This window comes from Chanodichthys erythropterus, chromosome 12, assembly GCF_024489055.1.
Source record: "Chanodichthys erythropterus isolate Z2021 chromosome 12, ASM2448905v1, whole genome shotgun sequence".
Classification (NCBI taxonomy): domain Eukaryota; kingdom Metazoa; phylum Chordata; class Actinopteri; order Cypriniformes; family Xenocyprididae; genus Chanodichthys; species Chanodichthys erythropterus.
In genome coordinates this window covers 40450663-40475479 of record NC_090232.1, presented here as the reverse complement: position 1 = coordinate 40475479, position 24817 = coordinate 40450663, and the positions used below count along the sequence as shown (strand labels likewise).

General features: G+C 37.0%; 1 protein-coding gene and 1 pseudogene across 2 annotated transcripts; one reads left to right on the top strand and one right to left on the bottom strand.

Moving 5' to 3' along the window:
• Positions 1-419: 419 nt before the first annotated feature.
• On the bottom strand, positions 420-11316 carry ppm1kb (protein phosphatase, Mg2+/Mn2+ dependent 1Kb). Of its 2 annotated transcripts, none has more exons than XM_067404685.1 (7): positions 11201-11316; positions 9812-10380; positions 9453-9553; positions 5712-5877; positions 5481-5625; positions 5124-5258; positions 420-2090 (listed from the first exon to the last, which is right to left on the bottom strand). In XM_067404685.1, the coding sequence occupies exons 2-7, from the start codon at positions 10249-10251 to the stop codon at positions 1959-1961; spliced, it is 1119 nt and encodes a 372-aa protein (XP_067260786.1). In that variant the 5' UTR covers positions 10252-10380; positions 11201-11316; the 3' UTR covers positions 420-1958. The 2 variants fall into 2 exon arrangements, with proteins under 2 accessions (XP_067260786.1, XP_067260787.1); XM_067404686.1 differs by lacking the exon at positions 11201-11316 and adding an exon at positions 10473-10594.
• Positions 11317-11991: 675 nt separating this feature from the next.
• On the top strand, positions 11992-24544 carry LOC137033133 (probable E3 ubiquitin-protein ligase HERC4; annotated as a pseudogene).
• Positions 24545-24817: the final 273 nt, after the last annotated feature.

Sequence of the window (24817 nt, the reverse complement as noted above, 5' to 3'; positions counted from 1 at the left end):
ATTAAAGAAGATGCTTACCCTGCTCAAGCTGCTGCAGTGACCGCTGGACGTCTGCAAGGGTTTAAGCTCTTCTCAGGAGTATCAGATGGGAAAAATCCAAATCTGACTTGAGGCAGTGAAGCAGAGATCTTAAATAGGTGAAGCAGAGGGTGGGATTCGGGCACAGGCATCATCAGGGTTTAAACCTCCTCTGAACATTTTCCTGAATTACATTTACTGGGACACAATAATATAACATTAAATTAATCACATTGCAGCAGGACATTTATTCAAACTTAAGTTAATAAAATATATGCTTTAAGTAGTAAGTGGGAAATGTGCAATCTTTTCTTTTAATGGGACCTATCAGATTTAAAAGCAGATGCATCAGTATTTAAACACAGGCAAAAAATAAAATGTAACCAAACGAGATGTTGCTGGTAAAACTTTATTCACAGCTGCACTGTATTTTACAATAAACAGCATATCAATAATAGCAAAGATAGGTCCATATATAGAGCAGGAAACACTTGTAGTTGTTTTACAGATTGTTCTAGGTAAGATCCATGCACAGTTGTGTTAACACTGAATGTAATACATTCGGACAGAAACATAATAACCGAAAAACAGTACATATGAAAAAGGATACCCATCATATACTGGATATGCTTTGGAAGAGGAAGACATAAAAAAGCCTGTTAAAAGTCTAAAATGAGAGGAAATGCTGAATGAGAATGAAAGAAACGTTAATGCAGAAATCAATACATGAAGAAACAGCACTAGAATATGAACCGAGACGCAGAATTGCTGAGGTCACGTGTGTATGGCTCTACAAATAAAATTCACTGGACATTAGAGATCATGACGAAGCCTTTTCGATTAAAAGCTGGAGGTTTTAAAGTTAGAGCAGAATGTCTGCAATTACAACGATCATGTCAGAGGATGAATGAATGACGTTCACTTCTCTCCTGTAACTAGGAGACTTTAGAAGAAAAGATGTATTTAAATATAACATCTATACAAACGCATATACCATAAAGTTAACTGTCCATCATATACATTATATAAATAACATAAAACTGCACTTTGATCTATGCATTGTACGGAAAACCATACAATCTGAACAAAAATAGTTTGTCTGGTAACACGAAATAAGCACAAGTCACAGTTTAAAACTTTAGATATGAACCTAAAGTTGAGTTCCTTACCAGAATGAATCAAGCATGTGAAATAAGAACAGACTTTTATGGAAAAGGCACAGAAATCATCAATTTGTTCACACAATGGTCCTCAAGTTGGGTTGCAGATTCCCTTTGGTAGAAATATTTCTTAGTGTAGCTTTAAAATTGCTGGTTGCTGAACTCTATGAAAACTGTATGAATGAATATTCACACTAATAATAGGAGATCGAATTATAGAAATGTGTGCTTGCACAAGGAATAGGAGTTCATACTTCAGTATACACAGTATATACAGTAGTCTAACTCTGTGAATATGGGCTTATGAACGTGCACAGCCATCAGACAAAGACTATAGACCACTGAAATGTGCTTCTGCGTGTCCCTCAACACTACAAAGACGAGAGTCATGAGGGTTACAAAAACAAATGGAACCTCCCAAAATTTGAAAGTGCTTAAATTTCCTGTTGTGAAAATAAAATGTTGATTCCACTATGGCAAGGCAAACTATTCTAAAGTATTATATATGCAAAAGTGAAAACCAGAACTGAGGTAACCAAATTGTTGGTTAGCACCACAGGTCAGGAGATAAATATGAGAAAGATTTCAAGACATGGAAAACCTTTAACACAAACGTCTTCGATATTAATTTGCTTCTCTAGGCAAAATAACTAATGTAATGGTCTTTTTTTGAGGTGATCCTCACAGGATGGATAAAGAGAATATTGCACGTTGGTCAGTTCATATTTACTGAGTCACTTTTGTACATCACTTATACCATCAATGTCTTATTATTTTTGCTTAGGCCCAGCGGCCACTGGAGACGAAACTGCGACTGAAGGAAAAGCTCACGTCAGAGCTTTTGTGTTTGCCCCAGGCACCGAACGGCACCACCATGATAGTGCTGTTGTCTTCAGATCCATACTGAAGAGCCTGAGAGGGGCAGAAGAGGAAAAGAACCAATTAAGTTAAACTACGAATCATATGCATGTTTAAAGTGCATATTGCAGGTTAAACATTTTTTTCGAGATGAATATATAACCTTCTACAAAAATACCATATAAAAAGGTACTGCAGGGTTTAAAAATATTTTGCAGGACATAAGGGCATGAATTTAGTAGATAAAGTGACAGTCTCTGTAAAAAACGCTTTTTTTTCAGCGTCGTTTTGTATTCTATTTATCATCGTCATGGTAAATGATTGTGTTTGTGGATGTTGCACAAACTCCATCCTGTCAGGACATCGAGTCCAGAGGTTTACTAAACAAGAAAAAGGACGCTGCTATCTTCTGTGCCGGGGTTTTTTTTTGTGCAGGTAAAGAGACGGGACTTCACTTCTGCATCTGCTACGAAAAACGCGTTCCTTACAGACTGAAGGATTATCATCCTGGCGATATGATGTAGTTCAACATTGTAATACTTCTGTAAATTATTATATTAAATTAATAAACTTACACACGTGATACTTCTCCGTTTTTACTTGAATCAATTTCAACACTGATGAATACAAATTATGTACACATGCATACAGTCTCACACTTACACAAAACAGTTTTGAATGATGTGCTGGTAATGTAAATACTCCAATTTCATTCATGCCATGTATATACTGTAAATGTATACATTCAAGTTCACACAACTACATAATCATGGCATCATATACATCCTCACACTATCAGTGAATGGGCACGGAATAAACTCATAACACAGAATTAATGAATAAAGGATAACATTACATGAAACACAAACTATTACGTTCGGCCGCCGGCGGGAGACATGATCACGGATCCGATTTTTTTTTTTTTACATGCGCTAACTAACGTTACCAAATCAGATCGTGATGAGAAACCGCTATATCACGTAAAGTTAGTGTGGACGGATATTAAGGAAGTTTATTCGTTTCTGTTTTTAGTAATCAATAACGTTACTCCTAGATGGCCAATAGCTTTGCTATTGCCTGATTCATAATAATCTGTACAATATTGTGATCTGAGAACAGTGTTACATATCGTTTGCTAGCATGTATAGGCTAGCTAAGCTAACACCGGTCTCTGTTCTCCACTGCTTCTCCTCACACAACAGCTCAATTTGTCTCTTTTGACCGTTATTCTGTCTAATTCCGGCCTATCCCTGCTCTCTTGACCACATAGCAGGCTAATTGTATGGCTGTGGTCTGTAATACGAGTATGAATAAACATTTACAATTTCCTCAGCGTCCGAACTGTCATTGCGATCCATTGTTTTCCTATTGTTTATATTGATCGCGCTCCCTTCAGTTACGTCACGTCCGATTTGGCATTTTTCAGATGCGGAAGTAACATTCTCTCACAAAAAACGACTCCAGAAGCCTAATTTATATGTGTTTTTTCAAGAAAATCTATTTCATACATTATTTTTCTATACATTGAATCACTGATGCTCTAACCTGCAATATGCCCTTTAAAACTGCTGCATTCACAATAAAGACAAGAATAAATGAGTAGTTTTATATCACAGTAACAGTACACATTACAATATAGTTGTTTTTGCTGGACATTCAAAAAATAGCGTAGATTAGGGATGTGCACGAGAACTCAAATACTCGTACGTGACAGCGATGACTGATGATTGGTTATTTTTGCGGCATTTTGCGTGCAACCTGAGGTCTGCTGGATTAGCATTAGGACAGCACATCGCCCAGACTGCCAAAACAAAATCAAACTATGGCTTTGAAAGCACACAGTGATGTCTGGAATCACTTTGATCATGAAAACACAGTTAAGCGCGAGATATGCAGCACCAATCTGCTTAAATTTATTAAACCACTACTTAATGTAAGGTTTGTGCCACAGCTGCACTAAACTAACAGTATTGGTGATTAAATCATCTTTTATGTTTCTGTAATGGTTAATCCACACCAGTATGTGTAAGCTCTTTAGTCACAGTAGTGTTTCTAATGCTAAAATATAATTGTTGTTGTGAATGAATGGATTCAAAGATCGATTGCTCAAAAGTTTAATCAAAAGCAAATCTAAGGGAACAACTAGAAACTATTTGGAAGTCAATAACAACAGAGACTGTGGAAAAGTACATAAAAAAACAAGGCCAGCAAGAATACAAGCTGTTATCAAGGACAAATGAGGTTATACAAATGTTTTTTGGCTATTATGTGTGAAAAAAGACTATTTAGTTGTTCAGTTTGTCATTTGCCTAATAAATGTCATTTGCCTAATAACTAGGGATGCACCGATATAATTTTTATAATTTTTAATTTTTTTAGCAATACAACAAATACTATAGAGATACAAATTAAATAAACTTGTTTTTTAGATACAGTAGGTTTATATTCAGCGTGATTCAGCCTATCCTGCCTTTACTAATCGATAACAAAATGAAATCGATAACGAGTTCATTCACTCTTCAGCGTCAGCTCAAACGGCAATGCCCAACATTACTGACTATGACTGGGTTATATGAGACAGTCATATTCATTTGGGATGTTTCTTTTTCAAAAACAGTGATGTATTATTGATAATCTAGCAGTGTTATTTTTCTAGTCATATTTTCAGAAATATTTTCATGTCATTTTTATTTGCAACATTTATTTTCACAACAGTGATTTTATTTTATATTTTAGTGTTTTCTATTTTTATTATCGGCATGACAGACAAGCACCCCCGAGTACTTGTTTTTGAGCCCCATCAATACTCTAAATGACAAAAATGCCCATCCCCAATTTAGATATATTAAATAACCAGTAGTTCATTTTTTAGTTGTTCTCTATTTGCGATCTAATGAATCAATACTTCATCTCATCTGATTTTCGCTTTTTAGTTGGAACTTTGATACAAACCAAAAGACATCATCTCAAAATCTGTGGTAAATCTGAACAATTTATGATATACAGTATTGTAAGCCATAAAGAGCTGAGTGTAATAACTAGAATATCTAATAATATTAATGGTGGATGTTGGATTATTTGACTCACCTGCTCAGATATGCGTTGTGCGGCTTCTTTAGGGTCATTACATTGGTTAATAACATCACAGATCTCCTGACTGTTCATGATGAAGTTGATGCCATCAGTAGTGAGTGCCAGGAAGGCATCATGGACGTGATGCAACTGACAACACAGGTACACTTAAATCAATACAACTTCATTTGAGATGTAATTCAGTAAAATATTTCCTAAGTATTTATATTATTTTAAAATAATTTATTTAATTTTCCATTTATTTTTAAATATTTTATATAATAAATTCAGTGTAATATATATATATATATATATATATATATATATATAGTACATTTTGAATTTCTTAAAGTGAACTTAAAAATTGCTCACTGAAACTCTCTTAGTCTCTGGTTCTGCGATGACACCTGACGCTTTGAGGTCGAAATCTCCAATGCTGCGTGTCATGGCCAGTCTGCCGTTGACATGAGGCTGACCCAAACTATTCCAAGTTATAAAACCTCCAGTCTTGCGTATCCTTCAGAAACAAACAAGGATCAAAATAAGTGCTCTCACAGCGTCTCAATCTGCTTGGAGAAGTTAGTGCTCCAAGGCAAACTGTACCTCTCTTTTTCATCCTTTCTCTCAGGCGTGTGATCCACAGTGAGTTTGAGGGCCTTGCCTTTGCGGCACAGCATGGCACGGCTGTCCCCCACGCTGCCCACCACCAGCTCGATCCCATCTCTCAGCAGAGCCACCGTGGCTGTGGTCCCTGCACTCAACAGAGAGGCTGTAACACACCAGAGAGCGAGGCTGAATGGTTAATCTGTGACGCGTTGAAGGTCACTGATACAGTATAACACGCAATACAGAGTTTTTGCACAACATATAATCACACAGAAACTAAACAGCTATTATTCTTAGTCCTGTTCTGAGATTTGCACATAATTCTAGTGTACTATACTACACAATACTGAAACAAAAAGAGGGAGATTCCAAAAGAGATGAGGTACTGAAGTGATCAAGGCAAGCAGGTAGCATTGTGTCTTTTTGACTAGCACATAGGATACATGTGAGAAGAGTGTAAACCATTGCTTAGCCTACAAAAAGGCATTAGTAGCATAAAACAGCTTTTCTTCACTGAAAATTATTTTGTTCTCCCACAGTAAATATCTTGTGCTTACTTTCTAGAACATCAAATAAAAACTAGCGTTATCCATACACAGAAAACAAGCTCTGAACACAACGACTAACCAATCATTTTCCAGCAACCAACACATGTGAAGAAGGCAGAGCACAGTAAAGGAGAGATAAGAGAGAAAGACAGAAAGGAAAAGAGAGAGAGAAAGGTCAGGAACCTTCCAGAAGTCCACGCAAGGACCCGCTGGAGCAATCTAGCCCGCCGGCCTCCATAAAGGTAGTGCAGAGCTGCAGCTCTTATAGGGGGTAAGCTGGGTCCGCGGCTGTTGTAGATATAACACGCACACACACAGGGCAAGATTGGACATGTCACGCAGCAGGCCACACTAGTGGGCCGCACACTACATGAATAAGATGCACCTGGCATAATCGTACTTATTCTAACAGCATTTAATATCCTTATCAACACATGAATCTAACAAGGCTATATTAAAGAAAAATGACAAAATCCTTTTTTAAATGATGCATTAATATTATATACTGGGGGTGGGAATCTAATGTAATATTTGTTACTATTTCAGTTCAAGGAGTCAAAATAATTTCTGATGCATCTTGAATTTTCAGCAACTCCATTGGGTGCGAATCGTTATTTAGTTAAGGTGGCTTGCAGGCAAATTTTCTTTTAATAACTTAATAACTAATGTCTTGATTCAGCCCTAAAACATTCAGATTATTAATTAACAGCAGTTCTGCATGGCACAACACAGATATCCTAGTCACTAGAGGTGTAACGGTACATCTATTCGTCCCGAACCATACGGTGCCTCATGGTTCGGTGCATGCAGTCAGGTGACGAATACAGTCGGTCACAGGCGATCCACGATCCAATCCAGAATGGGGGCGCATGCGGTAATGCAACACTGTTTGCTAACCGCCACAACAGGAAAAACTGCGATCTATGCATAGTTAAGCTTACATGAATAATATCTCACGTAGCATTACATTTACCTCAGGCAAGTCATTTAGTGTATTTTACTTTACCTGTTAGTAATATGTTTAAATAATTTTTTCATGAAAACAAGTTATGACAGTAACTGTATAAGTGATTATATTTCACAAATGAATTGGAGTAATAATTTTATCATTAGATTTATCATTTAATGCAAAACCTGCCTTATGCACAATTAACATTTGTTATTTGTGTGTTGATTATTATATCCAAAAATAAATAGCAAATGAATTTAATAGTTTGGGCTCTGCTATTAACGGTAACCTTTAATATTATAGTAATGTGCAAGAAAAGGACCACTGTATATATTTTACAGCATTAGCTGAGATCATTTGTTTTTATCCTTAAGAAAAGGTTAATTACAATTAAATTTATTTAAAGTGAGAGACACAATTTTTTCAATAAACAACTTTTAATAAAAAAGAAGAAAAAAAGAAGCAGCAATTTTATGATTAGTTTTCTCCCCCCTCCTGTATAGAACTCGTAGCGAACTGCGACTACAGAGGTGCGTACCAAACCATCATATTTGTGAACCGTTACACCCCTACTAAGTCAACTGCCTAGCTGCAAAAAGAGAATGGGAGCACAAACATTTTGACTAAAATACTGATTCTAATAACACACTTGTTTCATGTCAAATTTATTTAGAGAATATTTCAGGAAAATCGTTTAGGATACAGCAATTCACTCTTCGCAGGGAGTTTGATTGACAAGCGATCTAACCAATCAGAACGCTGAATCTGCCATTTTGTCCGACAAAGCAGTCAGAAGTTAGAAGATTAACCTCGGTGGACTTAAACTTGAAACATGGTGTGTATTGATGTCTTTCCGCGTTTGAAACAACATTCCTTCTCATGTTCATTCATGTTTATTTGATGCTATAAATTAACTAGTAGGAAGAGATGATCGGTTTACGAGCCTCATGAGATGAGGCACTACAACAATCAATCACGACACATTAAAGAGCCAAAAACGTTTTTTATTGTTTGTTTTATTGTCTTAAAAAAAACTACACAGTTTGAAAGCTGGGACTTTGTTTAATATCCTAAGTAACCTGCTTTGTCTTGTCTGTCGACGTGTTGTCCTCTTTGCTCCGCGATGTATTTTTCACTGCGTGTGGCGTGACAGCGCCACGTCTTGTCGGACAAAGCAACAGTAACTAAGGGGGGGCGGGTCTTTGCGAAGGGTCAATTATAACAAAGAGTTATTTACAGTTACATAAAATGACGTATTACTATATTCATTATACTATATTTTTACATAAAAAAAGAAAAAATAGTCAATTATTTGCATAATTTGTATAATTTTATTATCATTTGTAATTATAAAAATATAATTTGTCATTTTTAATCATTTAAATTTAGAGCTAATGATACAAAATGCTAGTTTGATGTTTTCTTTAAGATGATGTAAACAAAGGCTTGAGATTTTTGCCTTGCTCAAATTTATCTGAAAGCTCCTGTGTATGTCTGTTTGCACAAACCGCACAGTGTAAATACCATTTCATGGTATATATGCTACTACACATGTCCTCACAAACCTGTGCTTGTCCGTTTTCAGTAAATAAAATTATTAATAACTATTTGGAGAAAGAATGTTTTTTTTTTTTTACCCACCCCTAGTATATACAAGTGCTATCTTAATGTTGGGATGGACGCATTTTACAGAGCCAAAGAGAAGTCTGTGAACTATCACTAGAAGATCATACAGGTCTTCACTGCTCTGTATTAGGCATCACTGTTCATTTTATTAAACAATACAATGTATGGTAACACTTCAGTTTAGGGTCCAATTCTCACTATAAACTAGTTTATTAGCATGCATATTACTAGGATATTGGCTAGTTATTAGTACTTATAAAGCACATATTTATGCCTTAATCTACGTGACCATTTTCTACATCCCTTAATACTACTCAATACCTTAACTTAACAACTACATTACTAACTATTAATAAGCAGTAATTAGGAGTTTATTGAGGCAAAAGTCATAGTTAATAGTGAGAATTGGACCCTAATCTAAAGTGACAGAATTTATTTATTCTACACTGCCATGCTTTGTTCACAAATGTCAATTTGGCTCTGTTACATGTATACCTGATGCATCAAAGCAATACTGATTTAAGACTCTAAAACTGAACTGAGAGACTACAGAGTATTATATTCACGTAACATGCATGCTTTCAAAAAAGAATAAATCCGTGAAATAGGACCTACCATCTGCACTGAAGTGAAGATGCCTTGCTAATGCTTTGTCCACCTCAAGAAATGCCTTGGTTAAAACTAACTCCAAGTTATTCTCCTTCTCTGCAATGTCTCTGAAACAAAAATCAGCAAATGCAATATAAACAGATAGTTATTCTAAAACACCACATGCCCATCTCCTGGAGGAATTCTGAGAACTGGTTTTATGTTATTAAACACATGGCTTGAGTCCACAACACATTGCATATTCATGACAAAACTGGAGAAAAGGTTATAATAATAAATAATAAAATAAAAATTTTATTATTATTTTATTATTAAAATAATAATAAAATAAAAAAACCTAATAGTCATTAATGACTGATCCTTACTTGATATACTTCACCATGTTCTTGTGGCAGAAATCAGCAGCCTCTGCACCCCCGTGCCCATCAAAAACTGCAAAGTACATTATGTTGTCCGTCATCTGTGATAGTTGATAGCGGTCTTCGTTCTCCTTCCGCTGACCAATCAGCGAGGCACAGCCCACCTTAGTCAGGCTAACTTTGGGAATAAGTTTACCATATCGGATGCTCGACGGAAGCATGATGGGCTCATCGATGCGGTTGTCCCAGATCCCAAAGGAGTCCCAGGTAGTCGGACGGCCACTGCTGTCTGGATCAAAGCGGGAGTTACTGCACCGAGGAGATGATGGAGTGTGTAGAGCACGTCTCGGGTCTTCCTGATGGGCATTGGTCAGGCCGAGGGCAGCCCTGCTGCAGACACGGGACCCGCTGAGCGTGGCATATCGCATGAGAAGAGCCACTGACATGCTCAGTGGCTGGACACCACACTTATGGAATAGGTGGGAAGAGTCTCAAACAAATGGACCCAAAATATACTTCAAAACTCAGTGCAGAAAGTCTGTCTCGAAGAATATACAGTCTTGACCAGGAGTTCTCTGAAAAACAAGGAGGAAATTAACAAATGAATAACTTGCCCTGAAGCTTGTTATTCCCTAGATGAACGTACTATGCGACATGCTGCACGTACCTTTCAGTGGTGTCTCAAAACTTAGTAAGATTCCAACACAGACAGCATTTCAGGCACTTTTTAGGCACCTATGATTTCCCAAAAAAGCTATTTAGGTAGGCAGCTCAATGGGTTTTTGAGATAAAGCCTTTGTTTAAAAACTAAATAGCATGTTTAAAGCCAAAAACATTGTATAATACGTGCCCAAAACGCTGCCTAGATAGTCAGCTCGTTGGGTTATGAGACAGCCTTTGTTTAAACACTAAACAGCATGTCCCACTGGAGTCAGTCAGTAACAACATTATACGTAAATGTGCCCCACCCCCTATTTAATTCACACTAGATTTAATAGATTATATACACACAACCTGCGAAGACAACATCAATACAATCATTTAAAAGGGGAACAACCCAAATAAAGACACACAAGTGAAGAATCAACAAGTTTAAAATGAAAACAGTGTAAATAAACATGACGCAACACTCCGCTTATATAACTAACGTTACATGTTAGCAATGCCTTCAAGCCGCTCGCTATAGCCGTTTTAATCATAACTAATAATGCAAAAAGAGAAACTGATATAAATTATACCAGAAGGGGCTTATTGTTTAAACATTAATCACAACAAACAAAATGGAGATTAATCCTCGAGTTTTGCCTTTTGGCGCTCGAGCTGCTAGCAAAAACAGATTCCGCTACAACAAAACGAGAATGTTGCATCATTTCTAGTTTTTTATTTGCTACCTACCTTCAAATTGTATGATAACAATGAAATCCGATTTGATTTTGTCTATCCTAACGAGTTAATATATGTAATAAACAGTCGGTCACTCAGAATCGTTTCGGCTTAGCTGCAGCGACCGCCTCTGAAAGAAAATACCTGTGAACCAATCAGATCCCTCCGTTTCGTCGGTGGGGTTCAATCAGTTGATTGGCCAGACTTCTGTGATTGACGTGGATCTAAACCAATGATTCAGGAGAAACGGTAATTTGGCACACTAAACTCGGAATGCAAGTTTGCAACATAGGTTTCGTTATAAAATAATTCAAACTGCCAAAATGTTTATCTCAACTTTAGTATGTGTATGTGTGTTAAAATACATATGTATCTGTCGACATGTAGATCTTGATGTGTCGTGAATCGTCACCATTCACTTTCGTTGCATGAAAAACTGATGAAAGTGAATGTTGAGTTTGTGAGTTTAGTCCCTTGCAATTTGCTAAACAATTTTGTGATCCGTAGAAGAAAATAAGTTATACTGGTTTCGAATAACACGAGATATATATATAAATATAAAAAAGCTAGAATATACATTTTTGGTTGAAATATCCCTTAAGTTTTTATTTCTTTTTCCAAATAATGTCCTCATTCCTCTATGTGTTTTCTTTGTACTTTTTATCTAATCACTGTCTGTTGAAAGCATCAAGAATGGATTGATTCCCAAACACTTTCATTTAGTAGGAAATAGAACAAGTTTCGTTTTGGCTGAAAGCGTGTTTATGACAGTGTGTTCTTCAGTCAGCTGGAGATCCGTTAGTGAACATGTTGTGCTGCTGGGGAGCGCCGGTCAGAGACGGCTTCGGTCTGTTAAAGCCTGACAAAGTCAAACATGGCAATAATTATTGTGGAATACAATCCATGTGTCCGAAATCAGGAGTTGAGGACATGTCAGTTGGAAGGAGTTTTCTTGGATTTATCCGGGATGGGAAGGTCTGGGTCTTGAGATTGCGCAATGAAGACAATGATCACGATGGAGAACTAGGTAGGATAGCCTACACTAAATTACATTTTTTAGTTTTTTTGTAAGGATTATTATTATTATTCTGCCATAAAACTAAATCATGCAGACCAAACCGTACTTGAAACTTGGCCAGATAATAGGTCTCAATTTGGGGAGAGGATGACAGAGTATGACCCAGATTGACCAATAGGTGGCGCTACAATGATCAAAAACGTAAAATAACCCCTAGACCGTTTGTCGTAGACTCAAGGCGGGTGCACACTGTAGCTACGTTTAGTCATCTGAGCCGGAACACACCAAGCCGACGCCGTTGAACTAGTGGCGACGAAAGCAGACTGCAGACTCACATCGGCAGCGTCTGTGTCTAAAGTTGCCCTGACACACCAAACCAACGCTAGACAGCTGACGGCCAAGTAGCACGTCCGTTCTGCGCCTCCGTGAGATGAAATGCCTTTCCGAACCAGCTGGTGGCAGTATCTGAACAGCCAATCAAAATGATCAGATGGACCGACGAGCTCCGACGCCGATTCAACATTTCGAATCAGCCGAAAAAAGACGACTAAGACCAACTTCAGCTGACGGTGCAGAACACACTGAGAAAACTTAGTCGGCTGACGAACAAAAACTGCCAGACGGCCGACCGTCGGCTTGGTGTGTTCCTGCCTTGTTCCTGTCTTGAGACCAATTTTGAGAATCCTAAAAGATTCCTACAGAACCCTGCACATGACATGCAAGAAAAATTTTTTTATCGTGCACATAGGGCTGGGCAATATATCGAATGCTTTTGTCACGCGCATTTCGTCAGTAAAGCCGGTTCCCTGATTACCGCTAAATCGCCATCACCTGCTTTCAAATTAAGTGGCATTTAATAGACAGAGCCGTAGTTCACTGACAAGCCACGCAATATCGCGTTCATTATCGACGGCGATTCATCTGCGATATGAACGCGATATTGCGTAGCTTATGGCAAGCAGGTGATGGCGATTTAGCGGTAATCAGGGAACCGGCTTTACTGACGAAATGCGCGTGACAAAAGCATTCAATATATCGCCCAGCCATACGTGCACACGATTTACTAATTCGTTCCCTCGATTTACTAATTTGTGCACACGATTTAGTAATTTGTGCACACGATTTAGTAATTTGTGCACACGATTTAGTAATTTGTACCCTCAATTTACTAATTCGTGCGCACAATTTACTAAAATGTGCACACGATTTCCTATTTCGTTCCCTCGATTTATGATTTATAAATCGAGAGAACGAAATAGGAAATCGTGTGCATGTTTTAGTAAATTGAGGGAACGGAATAGTAAATCGTGCGCATGATTTAGTAAATCGAGGGAACTATTTAGCCTACTATTTTTTTCCTGCATGTCATGTCTGGGGCTCAGTAGATTCCTATAATCCTAGGCTAAATTCCATAGTCTTTGATCGCTCGTTTGACATGTTCACCAGCAGCCGATTAATGAACGTTGGGATCAAATTTTACCTCCGACGAAATTCTGGCAGTGTCAGAAGTTTTGGTGCACAGTCCTGCAGTGTGACTTCTACGACAAACATCAAATTGTCTTAATTTTTCAAGATAAGCCGTGATCAAAATTAACGCTAGAGATTTCTTTATTAGCCACCATTCAGTCCCGTGTGTAGCTAATGCAGCTCACTATCACCGAATGTTTGTGGGTTGATGATGTAATACTCTGGACAAGTTTTCATGTGCATCCATTTTTAACGCCCAGTCCGTCTTGACTGTCATACAGTCTGACATATAGGACAGCTGAGATCCCAGTGTGACATGAGGATCAAGTTCGTACATCGTAAAGGACTATTATAGATCTCACAGTGTGCACCCAGCTTTATATCATTTCATGAAAACATTTCCGCCATTTTGAATTTTGTCAAAAACCTACTTTTGCGAACTAGTCCTAGGTTTTTGGCCTGATTGGAACCAAACCAGTGCAGAAATATTCTCTGGAGACTGAATATGAATAATAATCAAAAATAAAAAGAAATTTTGATTTCTAAGGGGTACCAAAACGTTCGAAATGGGAAGGGCCACTTTTACTAAAATGGCTATAACTATTAAACATTCCAGAATGAGATATTTTAACCAAACTTGGTATACATGTGTGTGGGCTCAATCTGTGGTCACAGTAAAAAAATGCATAGATTGAACACATGGTGGCGCTATAACATGAAAAAACATGAAAATGACTCTAACTACCCACAGTTAGTCCGATCGACCTTAATGCATGCAGTGTCTTGGTCCAAGGTGCCATGATTGTCTATGAGGACATTGGTGTATCTCAAAAAACATGGCCGCCACTGGCCAATGAATTTTGAGCACCTATTAGACAAGGTTAATGGAGGCCGATCGGAACGAAACTCAGCCTGCCTCTCAATGTGCATACTATCCATCCTAAATAGTATGTGACATTAGTAATATTCAATACTATTTAGGGCAGATAGGGTGGATATAGTATGCACATTGGGATGCAGGGTCAGTACTGGTCATCGGCACGATGCCCTGAAGGAGACTGAGAAGTTTCAAAGCAGCACCACCTAGTGGTAAAATTAAATTTTCAGATGGTTATAACTTTGGGTGTGGTCAACTTATTGCCTCCTTAGACTCCTGAATCCTTGCCGAGTGCAGCGATACCAACCATGCTAGGTTTCGCCTTGTGGTTTGTGCAACATTGTGATTTAGCGCTTACAAAACTTTTGCGAATATCTTTGAAACTGTTAGTATAATCAATACTAAACCACCGTAGGAAATACAGAAACATAGGTCGATAGCTATATTTCAATGCCCAAATGTCAAAATTTTGATAGGAAGTTGCAAAAAAATCCAATCAACGTAGCTTATGGGTGATTTTTCATGCTCTGATATATATATATAAGCATCTATAACTTCAAAATGAAATGAGATATTTTCACTGAATTTGACACATATGTATGGGCACACTCTGAGGACACCTAAAAAAAGTGTAAATGGTCTGTAAATGGTCTTTTCCATCTATGATATAAGTGCTTACATGATTTCTAAATAAAATATAAAACCTTTTTTATGTGCTTAAAAGCCTTAAAGAGCTTGAACCCCGATAACTGCTGCTCGCAGCTATATTTATTTATTTATTGTTCAAATTATTATTACATTATACCTAATAAATGTAAGATGAACGCCATGTATTGATACATGTTTGTTGTTAATGTTTACAGTCTGAACAGATGTTGAACTCATCAAAATATTTAATTTACTCCAGAGCAACTACAGCTAATGGATGACAGAATCAGATCGATTGTCTGTGGAGGAGCTGGTGCGGTTCTTCTTGCTAATGGAGGAAGAGTTTTCATTATGGACAAATCTACTGTGTGCAGGTATGTTTATGTAGGCAAAACAATATAGAATACCATAAATGTTAATAACAAATATCTGACAGATTGTCTTGTCCCTGCAGGCCTCTCAAAGGTCTGGAAAACAGGCAGGTGATTCAGATCGCATGTGGAGACCAGCATTCAATGGCATTAACCAAGGGTATTCACGACCATTTCATCTAACATCTGATGTTTTGTTTTAATCTTTTGACATCCCATGAATTGATTGGCATTTGAGTGTAGATATGCAGAGCTGTTGTTGGTCTTTCAGATGGTCAGTTGTTCGTATGGGGTGAAAACTCTCACGGTCAGCTGGGTTTAGGGAAGGGAGAGCCGAGCACTCTGTCTCCTCAACCGCTCAAATCTCTGTGTGGGATCCCACTGGCTCAGATCAGCGCTGGAGGAGACCACAGCTTTGTGTTGTCTCTCTCTGGAGTCGTGTTCGGATGGGGAAAGAACTCGGCTGGACAGCTTGGCCTCGGAGACACTACAGGTCTGAATACTTCATATACAAACTAAACCAGTAATAGTATAAAAGCACATATAAATGTACTACATTTGTGCAATACTGTGTCAAATCTAGATCAAAGCATGACGTTTTTTCACCACAGACAGACACGTCCCAACGGTTGTAAATAGTCTGAACCGAAAGAAAACTGTGTCCATCTCATGTGGAGGAGAACACACTGCCACTCTATCAAAGGTAGTATGTTGTAATATATTTATGTTTTATATATTAGATAAGATAAAAAGGATTCAACAAGCCTGACAGAAAACGTAGTAAAAGTTTATCTTTCAGGGCGGCACAGTGTTCACATTTGGATCCGGAGGTTTTGGTCAGCTTGGGAACAACTCATTTAAAGATGAACATCATCCGCGGGTGGTTGCTGAACTGTGGGGATCTAAAGTGTCACAGGTCACATGTGGGAGGTAAACTTGACTTTTCACAAGCAGTCAGTGTTTTAGAGCAGTTGTGCAGATTTATTTATGCACAGTGACACTTCTTTAGCTCTCATGCAGCACATATGATAATTCCTCACATGGTTATAAATATTTGCCCAAATACAATCTTTTTATGGTTCAAGTTCAGTTCAGGAATTTATTTTTCTTGTATAAAGACGTCACACACTCGTATCAGTCTCATCGTCAAAGCTGATCTACTCATTTGGATGTGGGATGCAAGGGCAGCTGGGAAATGGAGAAATGATCTAACAGTCTGTGCCTTTATCGGTGGATCTGTCAAATGGTAGATCTATTAACAGTGTATTATTTTGTTATGAATATTGTTTTACTGGTCATGTTGCTCAAAACTTTAAACTAAATGTTTGTTGCACACAGAATTTGATCATGAATATACGATTGAAAAACTCATTGCTGGAGAGAATCATTCCTTTGCCTTGTTTTTCAAGGTAGGACAGGCAGTTTTCATTTTTCAAAAAATAGTTTAACATATAAATTATTGCTGCACTGTGATTGCTTATTTTATTTTTTTGTATTTTGTAGGAGCATGAAAGTAAGCCAAAATCCGGGGTTTTGACATTAAATGACAAAACGATTGACCGATGGGTGTTTGGAAGTGATTCATGGGTAACAATAAAGGAGTGAGTGTTTGACTTAGCTTCTGTTCACATTATTTTGCTATAAATCCAGAGTTTTTGTATACCATTTGTGTCCATGTCGCTCTAAAATATTGTGTAAATGCATGTGGAGTTGTGTCATGACCTCAATGCATTTGTCCTTCTTTTTTAACTTACTATTAAATAGCAGAAATATCAGATATTATCTATTTTATATAATGTTTATAATTTATTATGTGAATCCTAATCTTAGTATGTAGGGTTCATATTATTTAATTAAAGCATATAAATGGACTAAAAAGTATTGTTTTGATATTTACAGAGAAATAAACACAGTGTTCTCCTCTGCTGCCTCTCTGAATGGAAGTTTTCTCAAAACAAGGTAAAATTAGATAAATCTAGTAATTTCTCCTCCTTATGCCAAAAATGATTTTTTCCATCACAAATCTGATGTAACGTTCTGTCTTTGTAGTTGTGATGAACATTACCAGACGTCTGTGGAGAATTGTGGGTTGGATTTTGATCTGGTTAAAACATCCTTTGCAAAGTTATTAGAGAACAAAAGGTCAATATCAGAGGTAATGATGAATCCAACATTTACAAAACATGTTCATTACATTTTAAACAGTGAGATGCAGTTGATGTTTTTTGTACCTCAGGTAGTGAAGGTGGTTCAACAGAAACTGCTGCCGTCTTTGAGTCCAAATCTAAATCCAACAAGTGTTGAATCTCTGAGACTTTACCTTCTCCTCCCTGAACTCATCAGAGGACTTCAGAAACAAAGAACTGAACTCACTGGAGCAATAACCTCCAAAATTCTTCAGCTGAATCCAGTTGCTTCCAAGATGTTAGGTAAAGCTGTAGGACCATTTCAATCTTTGTGTTGTTGTCCTTGTTGTATTTGTCTAAGTATTTGTATGATATATTCTCAGAGATGTACTGGTCCAAACTCCCTGATGATTGGCTCAAAGGCTTGGTGAAGTTATTTCACAAAGAATCTGCTGAGCTGATTGGCCAGATTTCTTGTGGTGAAACTGGCCATGACTTAACTAGACGCCTGAAGAACTTTTTGCAGATCCTTCAGATGCTCTATGAGGTGCGTTTTTTAAACATTTGATCACAAGATGAAATTTATCTTATCATTGTATAATGGTTGTTTCTTTGTCTCTGTTGTGAAGGTCTGTTGCAGTACCCACAGTGACATCACAAACAGTGATTTCATCATTCATGAGGTCAATGATCTCCTAGATACGGTGAGAATCAAAGCAATAGTGAATTCTGTTTCACAATGATGTTTTTAGACAAAAACTCTCTTTTTCTATACATCAATAGCTGCAAGTCACCTTGGATGGCCTGGCCATGATTTTATTGGGCCTTCGTTTCACTGAAGATTTCAATGATTTGGTGACACTGAAAGATTACTACCTTGTGGGTATTCAAGGCTTCTGACATGATGCATATGAAAATTTCATGAGACTTGCATGACATTTTTTAATGTTCTGTGTTCAATAACTTTAACAAATCTTACAGTACTTCTATGGATCTTTCTTTCAGGAAATTATTGAAATATTGGTCAAGTTCCCTTTTGCAGCTGACTCCCAATCTAAACGGAGAATGTTTTGTGTAAGTCAGAGATGGATGTACTCAGTCATACATATGCAAAATAACTTACCCTTAAACCTGTATGACTTTCTTTCTTATGTGGGACACAAAATACACTTTTAGAAAAGCAAAAAGGTTCAGGGGGATTCTATATAGAAATATACAGGCTCTTGACTCCATTTTAAAAAACCCTTTATGCTAAAAAGGTTCTATAAGGAGAAATGTCATAAATGATTGCATAATACCCCCATGTTTACAAGCTGTTTAATTCATAAAATGTAAATGACTTAAAATTAATTAATTAAAACTAAATCCATAAAATTATCTCATAATGGGTGCCTCTGAAAGGTTCTATATATGAAGCGCCGGACGGAACCCTTAACCCTTGTGCATTCATTAAAAAATGTTACACATATGTCCATAATTTGTAGCTTGGGAGTACAGACTTAAGTTTGGTCTCATTTTAAAGACCCTTGGCAGATTGAGTAAAAAAAAAAAGTTAAAAAAAAGTGGGGAAAAAAAGTTAAAGTGGTTTAAGTTTATGAAAGTGATTTATAAACAATATTTTATATAAAATATATATTTATGAAACATGTTGATCTCTAAAACTGCTAGAAAATCAAGGCCATACATCTAAACAAGTTGTGTTCCAAATTTGAGGTTAATATCTCAAGAAATGAGCTTTCACTAAGATTTTGTTTGGGCGCAGTGCCAAATTTTAAGTACACACAGTGGTTGGATTTGTGATTTGCAGTAGAGTTTTTTTCTCTCAAATATTACAAGCACTCACACACACGATTTTTTATTACATATACAAACTACCCTCTCACATCCATACCAACACACCCCGACAATTATAGCAGCATAATGTATCCAAATGCCTCTATAATATGTGGAAGAATATTATAGAGCCTTTTCTTCTAAGAGTGCAGGATATCTTGAGAAATGCCTTTATTCTTTGTGCCATAAATGGAGGCATTAAAACTGTCAGCTTACTAACATTCTTCAGAATACTTGGTGTTCCACAGATGAGAGAAAGTCATACAGGTTTGCAATGACACAAGGGTGAGTTATGCCAAGTTTACACTACAGGATTGCGTCGCCGACACCTCGCAGATGCCAGACACATATCTAGCATGCTAAATATCTGGAGCTGTCGACTTGATATCCTATATACGCAACAGCCAATGAAATATACACTGATGTCAGTACCTCAGGGGTGACATGTTTTTGTAGGCCAACCCGGAAGTTACCGGCGCACGGGTTCCCTCGTTTGAGCCTATGTATTTTCCCCCCTAGATTTTTGGAAAATCGCAAAAAATAAGCTCTGTGTTTAACAAAGGGTTATGACACTTACACGTTTTGTCTATCAAGATAATCTTTACAAGTTAACACAACTTTTATACATTTTAAAGCCTAAATAAAGTCGTCAGATATAAAAAGCTAACAGTAGGCTATAAACAGACTACAGCACACCATGGTCGCGGATCAACATCACCACCACCAAGCTTCCTCAAACTTTATTTAAAAAACAACTTTATTTGAATGATCTGCGCTGTTTATACTTTTCCACTTTTTCATGAGAAATGCTGTCCAAATGTCCTGTTTGTCATGATGACGTCTAAAGTGCCCGCCAAAGGAAATAGTCCATTTTAGCAATTTGTTAGCAACTGCCGTTTTTAAGACACAATAAAGGTTTAAAGAAAATCACAAGCGGGTTATAACTGGTGTGTTTTATGTCATAGATCAAAATGTGAACCTTATTTCAGGCAAAAACCCATTCAAAAAACCCATTGGCTTCAGGGTGATGGAACCAGAAGTCCTAAAATGCTAACTCGCTTCTGGGTTTTGCCTACAAAAACATGTCATCCCTGAGGTACTCTATAGAAGCAGCAATAACAATCCATTTGAATATAATTTGCCGACGTTTATTCATATCAGATACATGTGTAAGTTACTATAAAGCTCACTCACTCTATTGTTCACCCTGTTGGATGAATTCACATTATATATTAAGATCAAGGTCATTATATTGGTTTTTAAAGGTGCCATAGAACGCTTTTTCACAAGATGTAATTTAAGTCTAAGGTGTCCCCTGAATGTGTCTGTGAAGTTTCAGCTTAAAATACCCCGTTTTTTTTTTTATTCAATTTTTTAACTGCCTATTTTGGGGCATAATTGTAAATGCACCGATTCAGCGCATGTCCCCTTTAAATGCTCACGCTCCCCGCCCCAAAGCTTGCAACTCTATAATACATTGCATAAACAAAGTTCACACAGCTAATATAACCCTCAAAATGGATCTTTACAAAGTGTTCGTCATGCAGCCTATCAGATCTTGTAAAGTATAGTATTTATTTGGATGTTTACATTTGATTCTGAATGAGTTTGATAGTACTCCATGGCTAAAGCTAACATTACACACTGTTGGAGAGATTTATAAAGAATGAAGTTGTTTGAATTATGTATATATGAATAATTATATATGAATTATACATACTGCAAGTGTTTAATAATGAAAATAACGACGGCTCTTGTCTCCGTGAATACAGTAAGAAACTATGGTAACTTTAACCACATTGCTAACGAAACATTTAGAAAGACAATTTACAAATATCACTAAAAATATCATGATATCATACATCATGTTAATTATTATTGCTCCATCTGCCATTTTTCACTATTGTTCTTGCTTGCTTACCTGCATAATGTCTGATGACTCAGCTGTGCTGATTCAGACGTTAATACTGGCTTGTCTAATGCCTTGAACATGGGCTGGCATATGCAAATATTGGGGCATACATATTAATGATCCTGACTGTTGCATCACAGTCTGTGTTATGTTGAGATTCGCCTGTTCTTCGGAGGTCTTTTAAACAAATGAGATTTATATAAGGAGGAGGAAACAATGGAGTTTGAGACTCACTGTATGTCATTTCCATGTACAGAACTCTAATTATTTAACTATGCCAAGATAATTTCAATTTTCAATTCTAGGGCACCTTTTAATGACAAAACACTCACTTGCGCATATTTGAGAATCAGAATATTAGATAGTTGATGACATGGTGAGTGTGGCTGGCTGGCTGTGCTGTGTCACGTGACAAGCATGACGCGTCATCATGGAAACAATAAAGGGAAACATTCTAAAATAACAGTCGCCTTAACTCTGGGAAGGCAGCCAGAATGATTTAAACTTATGTGTGAAAGGATTATTTTAATTTTAATTAAATTTAATTCAAAATCTAATTTCCTCCCAACATCCATTTTCAAATAAAGCAATTTGGTGACAGTTATCGTGAGCTCATGTAGTGGTAACCTCCTGTTGCAGATCATTTATGTAGTGTGAACACCACAATGACTTAAAGACTCCACAGAAAGTCACGTAGTCTAAACAGCACAGCGATCTGCCGACGTTTAAAATCCTGTAGTGTAAACTTGGCTTAAATGACAATGATGACAAAATTTACATTTCTGGGTGAACTATCCTAAAGCTAACACAATTGTTCCTCTTTTAGTACTTGCAGATGCGCTTACAGTTCTCTCCTGACCAAGAGATGCTCATGTTAAATGACAACGTGTTGCGCGTAAACAGGGAATCACTGTTGACAGACACGCTAAAGTATCTCAGACAAAACACCCACTCATTTTATTATCCATTAGAGGTAAAGAATTACAGAATTGAAATCAGATTTTAAAAGTCTGACAGTGCATTTTACCTTTACATTTATGAAAATGTCTCCTGTACAGGTGGTGTTCATCGGGGAGAATGGAATGGATATAAGGGGCTTATCTGCAGAATTCTTCACCCTCCTTTCCCAGTCTCTTCTCAAATGGGAGAAAAAGGTGCTGGAAGTCCAAGAGAATTCATTGGTTTGGTTCAATCCTGATGTAAGCTCTACACCAAACAATTCGTATTCCTTCTTATGTGGTCTTCCCGATAATATAAATATGCTTTGGTCTTTTCAGCACACGCAAGGTAATAAGGATTTTTATTATCTTGGCGTTATCTGTGGAATGGCGCTGTACAACCATCATTACATAGACATTAACTTCCCGCTGGCCTTGTTCAAGAAACTGCTCAAGCTGAGTCCCACTCTGAATGATCTGGAGGAACTGTCCCCTGTGGAGGCCGGGTAAACCGTTAAAACCATTAGATTTTATACATTGTTTCACAGTGCAGGTCATGTTTTTAATTGTATTTTTAAAATCCCACATTAGAAATTTGAAAAACCTTCTTGAGGAGGATGAGGACGTCGTGGATATACTCTTTTTGAATTTCACAGTAATACAGTTTGTATGGTTCACTTGTATATAAATGTACACAGCTGTTGTTTAAATGCTACAAGTTCAAGAAACTTGAAACAATTGTATGTTGATAAAACTTGTAGCTTACATTGCTTAAATGCTTACATTAGCCTTTTATCTGTTTCAGGTCAAAGGGCAAGAGCTCATTCCAAACGGAGGTCAAATTCAAGTGAACAAAGTTAACAGGTAGTGCACCTATCTATCTATCTATCTATCTATCTATCTATCTATCTATCTATCTATCTATCTATCTATCTATCTGTCTATCTATCTATCTATCTGTCTATCTATCTATCTGTCTATCTGTCTATCTATCTATCTATCTATCTATTTTATCCATCTGTTTGTCTATCTATCTATTTTGCAGACAGAAGTATGTGGATTTGTATGTCGACTTTGTTTTCAACAAGTCTGTGTACAATCAGTTCAAGCATTTTTCAAGTGGTTTCTCTAAGGGCTGTCCTCTCAAAATCTGGAGCATGTTCCATCCTGAGGAACTCCAGGAGCTTCTCCAAGGCTCCCCTAAATATGAATGGCAGGAGCTTCAAACGGTAAATGTATTTGCAAAACTAGCAAATTTCTAACAAGTATTTAACACATTTAGTATTTAAGACTTTTTCTGTTTCATCTTCAGTCTGCTTCCTATGAAAGCTGTTCTGCCTCTGATGAGCTTATCAAGAACTTCTGGACTGTTTTCTTTGAGTTCTCTGAAGAGAATAAGAAGAAATTTCTGAGTAAGCTTTAACATATTCAATTTTTTCTTTTCTTTTTTGTCTTCTTTTTTGTTGCAACAACAACATCATATGGACATTTAAGAAATGTTAACTTTATTGCCTCACTCTTTTTTTCTACAGTGTTCTTGTATGGAAGGAACCGTGTACCTGTGGGAGGTTTCTCAAAGCGCCCTCTGAAGATTCGTCAGTCAGACGGTCCTGATCCAGATGACCGTTTGCCAGAGGCCCAGACCTGTTTTGGCAGATTAATTCTTCCCAAATACAGCGATATCAACACACTTCGCAACAAGCTAGTACATGCAATCAACTTTTGTAAGGTTTTTGGACGAGAGTAAACGTCCCTCGAGGTTCAAAACCTCCAAGGTTCCCAACCCCAAAATATATGAAACAATTGTATGTTGATAAAACTTGTAGCTTATTGGTTTTTAAAATGTTTCATGAATTATGTGATTTAACTTTCATTGAGCTTCTCTCAGTCACAAATTTGAAATATAGATGCAACACCGCTCAGTCAATTTAAATATTTATCATTAAAACTGTAAATAATTGTAGATAAACAATGTCAGGGTTGTTGTTTATTGTTTGTGCTTTACAGCTGGTAGGATAACTGAACTAAGGCAGTTTGTAATTTTTATTATATTATATAATATGATGCAATAATGCATGTATTATAGCATGTCACTTCATAACCTTATTGTATGCCTGTTATTTGGTGGTTCTTCAAACATATTAAAATGCTTAAATAAAAAGACAATTTTAGATCTCAGATTTGAATTTCTAATTGATTTGGGCAAATTGCATGTTTTGGCACATGTACGCAAAAGAGTAAGTACAATTGTTTACGCTTACACAATAACTAATTGCACATGATTGGAATGGCACGCGAGTACAATTATCGAGTACAAGAAATCATAGCTGGAACACCTTGCATATTCATGACAAAACTAGGGAAAAGGGATATAATAATAAAATAAAATCATTAAACGACTGATCCTTACTTAGTATGCTTCTCCAGGTAGCAGAATTC

Excerpts from the sequence above, each read along its gene's own strand:
- ppm1kb (XM_067404685.1), bottom strand. The coding sequence starts at position 10,251 with ATGTCAGTGGCTCTTCTCATGCGATATGCCACGCTCAGCGGGTCCCGT. Across the intron at positions 9,554-9,811 it reads AACATGGTGAAGTATATCAA|AGACATTGCAGAGAAGGAGA; the intron begins GTAAGGATCAGT and ends TTTTTGTTTCAG. Across the intron at positions 5,626-5,711 it reads AGAAAGGATGAAAAAGAGAG|GATACGCAAGACTGGAGGTT; the intron begins GTACAGTTTGCC and ends TTGTTTCTGAAG.